The sequence below is a fragment of the Egretta garzetta genome, unplaced genomic scaffold, assembly GCF_000687185.1.
Source record: "Egretta garzetta isolate BGI_Z169 unplaced genomic scaffold, ASM68718v1 scaffold654, whole genome shotgun sequence".
NCBI lineage: Eukaryota > Metazoa > Chordata > Aves > Pelecaniformes > Ardeidae > Egretta > Egretta garzetta.
This window is the reverse complement of record NW_009259320.1, coordinates 18,288-24,623: the sequence shown is the minus strand read 5'-3', so window position 1 is coordinate 24,623 and position 6,336 is coordinate 18,288. Positions and strand designations below refer to the sequence as shown.

General features: G+C 56.2%; 1 protein-coding gene across 1 annotated transcript in view; it reads left to right on the top strand.

The window, feature by feature from the left end:
• Positions 1 to 6: 6 nt before the first annotated feature.
• The window catches only part of ARHGAP35 (Rho GTPase activating protein 35), a gene marked incomplete at its 3' end in the record, with an annotated part of 21,689 nt that continues 15,359 nt past the window's right edge, over positions 7 to 6,336 (top strand). The window contains exons 1-2 of the mRNA XM_035892111.1: positions 7 to 1,979; positions 5,249 to 6,298. Coding sequence (XP_035748004.1) covers positions 5,458 to 6,298 — 841 coding nt within the window. The remainder of the gene's footprint in view (positions 1,980 to 5,248; positions 6,299 to 6,336) is intronic.

The window sequence follows — 6,336 nt, the reverse complement described above, 5'->3', positions numbered from 1 at the left end:
GTCTCCAGGGGACCCCGCAATCGGGCAGCTCCGGCTGTTGGGTTTCTTTTTGGTGATAATGCGCCCAGCAAAAGAAGCGCTGGAGGTGCCCTGCGTCCCCTCGAGGCGCTTGCAGGGCTGCCGTGCCTCTACCTCGGCTTCTAATTTAGTGCCTTGCCTTATTTAATGGAAAATTCTTCAATTAAATGCTCGGTTTTCTTAAAAATGCAAAGTTTTGGAAGGGTTCGGAGCGTGGGACCGCGTGGGACGGAGACGCTTGTCCCATCAGCTTCGCAGGCAAGGTGTAGGCGAAGGACGGAGCCGCATCTCCCTAAACCCTCTGAACCTTGGCTTTAATTTCCTCCGATTTCCCAGCGGAAACGCTGGTTCTGCCGTTATTTTAGCCCCTGGCTTCATACTCGGTGCCCCGGGCATCTGCGGCAGCAGGTTGAGGAGGAGGAAGATCCCGTTGACCTGGGGAGAGAGCTGCAACACGGAGGTCGTTCCCCTTAATTAAACAAAAAGCCGTGCCAAAAATTTACCGCCGCTGGCCGGGCCACCACCGGGTCCCCTGCCCTTGGCCGGGGCGGGGGGGGAAGTGTTCAAGTCACAAACTGGAGTTTCTCCTCCCGCAGCGCCCGCCGGGGCCTTCGTGACCCCGGTGAGGGCCGCAAAGAGCATGAAGAAAGCTTTGTCTCCGGTTTTAATAGCGTTTGAGAAGCTGCTTAATTGAACGTCCTATTAATTCTGGGGCTCTTGCGACACGCACGCACGCGCGCGGCCGGCGTTGGGGACTGGCGTGGATTTTAGTGCCGGCAGCTGCCCAGGCTCAGCTGCAGCCGGGATTGCGTGCGCTGTCGTGGCTGGTGGCTGCGGTCATGCCCAGGTTTCAGGTGTCTGGAGGTGGAAAATACCTTTGATTTGTAATTTTTTTTGATTTCCTTTGGGTCTGCTGCCAGCTTCTTAAGAGGAAACAAGAGCTGAATTCCCCCCTGCTTTGCTGGGAATTCACAGCGCAGGGTCCCTTCTTCTTCCTGGTCCTCTTGGCTGGACTTTCTGGTGTAAATGAGTAACTCCTGACTCAGGGATTTAGGGGAGAAAACGAAAGCAAGCGCCGTTTGACACCGGTTTTCCCCTTCCCACGCCCCGAGTAGAGGAGAAAGGACATCACGTCGTTAGGCTGAGCTAAACGAGGAGCCGAGGATGCGCCGGCGTGAGCGCGCTCAAGAAGCAAGGGTGGGTGTGAAACGTTCTGCGCCTCTTGGATCCTGAAACTGGGGGTGGGTTTACTTATCCCGACGCCGGGCTGATCCTTCCGGCTGCAGAAAGCCACGGCGGGGAGGAGCGGGAGAACCATGGAATGGGAGACCCCCGGCGGAAGAGAGGGAAAACCATGGTGGAAGGGCGACCAGGTTCCAACCACGCGTCCTTGCGCTTCCAAAGCCTTGCATCTCTCTTTTTTTAAGGTAATTAAAACCTAATTTTAACGAGACAAAGCTGATCCACAGGAGGAAGTGGGGGAAATGACCCTCGGGAGCCGCAGAGGACGTGCGGTGATTTTTTTTTTTTAAATATCCACATCGAATTTCTCTAATTTTGCCGTGGAAACCCCACCCCAATACGCTTGGATGCCCCAATCCGTTGCTTTTTGCTGGTGTAGGAGACTCCCGCACAAGCGAACATCAGCAGGATGAAGGCGCCGGCGCTGCCTCCCCTGGAATTCTCCTTTCCTCCCAAAAACCCGTTGGCCGAAACGCATTTGCAACCGTGCGTACCTTGAGTTTTGTCGACGGAAGAGAAGGCGGCGGCTTCTCCGCCAGGCGGAAGCGACTGGAAAACCCAAATTTCAGCAAATTCCTCAGAAATTTGTCGGATGATGCCATCACCCGGCCGCGTCCTGCAGTTTGTTAATAAATCGCCCGCTTTGTGCCGAGGATTAACGTGGGAAACGGTGCAGGATCCTCCACACCGGGCCCTTCCTCGCCCTTGGCGGACGCTTGGTACGTTGCTGCCTTTGCTCGTTGTGGATTTGGTCTTGGAAATCAGTGGCTCCCCCAGCTCTGGTGCAGGGGGCGGTGGGTTTATTTGCTGTAGAAAATTGGGAAAGTGGTCTTAGGTCCGTGGGAGGGTTGGGCACGGCCGCGGCGACGCTTCGCCGTGTCGCACACCCAGGGATAACCCATCTGTTGCACGAGATTAAAGCGTTTAGGACCCAGATGGTTGAAAGCTTAAATCAATCTTTGCAAAGATCCAAACGACCCCGTTTTGGGGACTTTGCTGCTGCTTCTGGGCTGTGGTGAGAAAATTTCCAACTGGGAGGGAATTTCTCCGTCTTGGTGCTGTGTTTCCAGCTGCCGTGGCGGCCGGGCTCTCCAACCGGAGCACGGGAGTGTCAGAGAGGAGAAGGGGGAGCCAGTTCAGCCAAAGCTCAAGAGCAACCAGTTAAAATAGTGCTGGGGGCACGCTGGGGTCTCACTGGGCTCCGGGTGCTCGGCACCCACCCAGGCTCGTCCTCCAAAATGGGGAGAAACAGCAAGGATTGAGGAAAAATGCTGGAGGAAAAGCGGCGTTCCTGGCCAAGTTGGCAGAATCACAGAACCACAGAATCATGGAATGGCAGGGGTTGGAAAGGACCTTGGGGGATCACCCAGTCCCACCCCCCTGCCCAAGCAGGCTCACCCAGAGCAGGGGGCACAGGACACCATCCAGGCGGGGGTTGAAGATCTCCAGAGAAGGAGACTCCACAGCCCCCCTGGGCAGCCTGATGAGATCCCCTCTCAGCCTTCTCTTCTGCAGGCTGAACAAGCCCAGCTCCCTTAGCCTTTCCTCCTAGGGGAGATGCTCCATTCCCCCCATCATCCTTGTTGCCCTCCTCTGGACTCTCCCCAGTAGCTCCTCATCCTTCTGGAACTGGGGAGCCCAGAACTGGACACAGAGCTCCAGGTGGGGTCTCCCCAGGGCAGAGTAGAGGGGGAGGAGAACCTCCCTCGCCCTGCTGGCCACGCTCCTCTTGATGCGCCCCAGGATGCCCTTGGCCTTCTTGGCCATCAGGGCACCCTGCTGGCTCATGGCCACCTTGTTGCCCACCAAGACCCCCAGGTCCCTCTGGGCAGAGCTGCTTCCCAGCAGGTCAGCCCCCAGTCTGTACTGGTGCTTGGGGTTCAACCTCCCCAGGGGCAGCACTCGACACTTGGCCCTTGTTGAACTTCATCAGGTTCCTGCCGTGCAAGCAGCCCCGAGCCCTGGCCCAACCTCCTGGGGAGTAACTGCGTTCCTTCAAATTGAGCGATGAGTAATTAGTTGAAGTCGTTAAAAGGTTTGACAGCGGCTCGGCAGCATTGTTGAAATTGCACCGGTGCCACGGCTGTTAACGCCCTTTTACTTGCGAGAGCCTCGCCTCCAGGAGCAACACGCGCTGCCGACAAGTGATGTTCCTGCAGGAAATAGCCCGGAAGAGCTGAGAATTTGCAGACCCAACTCCTAAAATTACCCCCAACTCCTTGCGTTGATGCCCAAACACCCGATTCTTCTTCGTGGCCTTGGGATCACCTAACCTGGTTGACTCAGCTGACGCAGGGTGACCTCGTGGAGGGGTGAAATGTGGGGGCTGGGGGTTGGGTTTGGGTTTTGAGATCAAACGAACGTGAGGGTAGGGTTTTGAAAGCCAAGCGCCCGGCAGCGTGGCAGGTTCACGGCCGCCTTCGTCTGTCGTGTGAATCGGTCCGACTGGTAGAACTGCACCATCCAGACATCAAAGTGGAAGAGATCTTGTGGAAGGCTGCGCTCCTCAGGTTGTTCCGACGACCCGCGGTGTCATCTGCACGCGAGTGAATTTTGATTTTTGCCGTAAGGTGAAAGCTCTTCTGCCGTCAGGCTGTAAAAGCAAAGGATTTCCGCTGCCGCTGTTGATAGAATCGCAGGTTTGGGGCTGATGGGGCCTTCAAAACTCATCCAGTTCAACTCCCACCTTCCGCTAGACCGGGTTGCCCCAAGGTCCAGCCTGACCTTGAACCCTTCCCACAACTTCCATCTGCAACTTCCCTGAGCAACCTGTGTCTCATCACCCTCATAATTTTGAGAGCCGTAATTAGGATCGTCCCTCCCTCGAGCGCTGCTTCCCTCCGGGGGGATTTCCTCGCATCGGCTGATGCTTTGGGCATGTTGGGCGCCTCTTCAAGGCGGTGGTTGGATCTCTACACCTTTCTTTTTTTATTTTTAAACTATTCTGATCCTATTAGACCCCATCTGTCTGTGGGGAGCGAAGAGGTAATCCTCCCAGTAGAAACCGTATTGAGTGTTAAGCTGGCACTAGGCTTGATCTTCAGTCAAAAGGCAAAGCAAAGACGGGGACGGTTTCTTTTACTCCGCTTTCTTTTCGGTGCTGCATCGGAAATGCCCTCAAAGCAAATCCCCTCCACCACTGATCCCCTTGCCCCCTCTGCCACGGATTCCCTCATCCCTCCTGTGGATCTCCACTGTGGATCCCCTCGTCCCCTCCCATGGATCTCCAGCAGATCCCCTCTGCCACAGATCCCCTCGTCCTCTCCACTGTGGACCCCCCTCATCCCCCTCCACCACGGATCCCCTCGTCCCTCCCATGGATCTCTGCTGTGGACCCCCTCGTCCCTCCTGTGGATCTCCACTGTGGACCTCCTTGTCCCCCTCCCATGGATCCCCTCGTCCCCCTCCACTGTGGACCCCCCTCATCCCCCTCCACCATGGATCCCCTCATCCCTCCCATGGATCTCTGCTGTGGACCCCCTTGTCCCTCCCGTGGATCTCCACTGTGGACCTCCTTGTCCCCTCCCATGGATCTCCAGCAGATCCCCTCTGCCGTGGACCCCCCTCGTCCCTCCCATGGATCTCCGCCGTGGACCCCATCTCCAGCAGATCCCCTCTGCCGTGGACCCCCTTGTCCCCTCCCATGGATCTCCAGCAGATCCCCTCTGCCACAGATCCCCTCGTCCTTCCTGTGGATCTCCACCGTGGACCCCCTCATCCCCGCGTGTGGATCTTCAGCGGATCCCCTCCACCGGTGGACCCCCTCATCCCCTCCCATTGATCTCCGCTGTGGACCCCCTTGTCCCCTCCCCTGGATCTCCAGCAGATCCCCTCCTGGCGCGTCTTCGCCGCTGCCGGTAATCTCGTTGGTGCTAGCGTTCAGATGCGAGGCGTATAAAATCACCCGGGCGGAATTAGGGTCTGTTTGGGGTTTCTGAGCTGAAATGCTGATTTTATTTATATTTATGGGGTTTATTTTTCCTCTTAGGGAGAAACGTCGGCCGTCCAACCACGGGGACCAGCAAGAACTGAAGCGCTGCTGGTACGGACAGGATGGGAACGACGAACTTCATCGCCCCGGCACCCTGCTTGGCTTGAGAACCATCACCCTGCCTTCCACCGAGCTCCCACGTCTCACCGGCTGCCAGAAACACTAATCCTCTTGGAAGCAGTTGATTGGGACAGGATGTGTGGACGATGATGATGGCAAGAAAGCAAGATGTTCGCATTCCCACCTATAACATTAGCGTGGTGGGATTGTCCGGGACAGAGAAGGAGAAGGGGCAGTGCGGCATTGGGAAATCCTGCCTTTGCAACCGGTTTGTACGGCCCAGCGCGGATGAGTTTCATTTGGACCACACTTCGGTTCTCAGCACCAGTGACTTTGGGGGAAGGGTGGTCAATAATGACCATTTCCTCTACTGGGGGGAAGTCGCGCGTTCCCTGGAGGACTGCGTCGAATGTAAAATGCATGTCGTGGAGCAGACGGAGTTTATCGACGACCAGACCTTTCAGCCTCACCGCAGCACGGCCTTGCAGCCCTATATCAAGAGGGCTGCTGCGACCAAACTGGCGTCGGCTGAAAAGCTCATGTACTTTTGCACTGATCAGCTTGGGTTGGAACAGGACTTTGAACAAAAACAGATGCCAGATGGGAAGCTGCTGGTGGATGGCTTTCTGCTCTGCATCGACGTTAGCAGGGGGATGAACAGGAACTTTGATGATCAGCTGAAATTCGTTTCGAATCTTTACAATCAACTGGCGAAAACGAAAAAGCCCATCGTGGTGGTCCTGACAAAGTGCGACGAAGGCGTGGAGCGGTACATTAGGGATGCACATACTTTTGCCTTAAGCAAAAAGAACCTCCAGGTCGTGGAGACGTCAGCGAGATCCAATGTGAACGTTGACTTGGCTTTCAGCACCTTGGTGCAGCTGATCGATAAAAGCCGGGGAAAGACTAAAATCATCCCCTACTTCGAAGCTTTGAAACAGCAAAGTCAACAGATTGCTGCTGCTAAAGACAAGTACGAGTGGCTGGGGAGCCGCATCGTCAAAAAACCCACCCAGAAGGGGGCG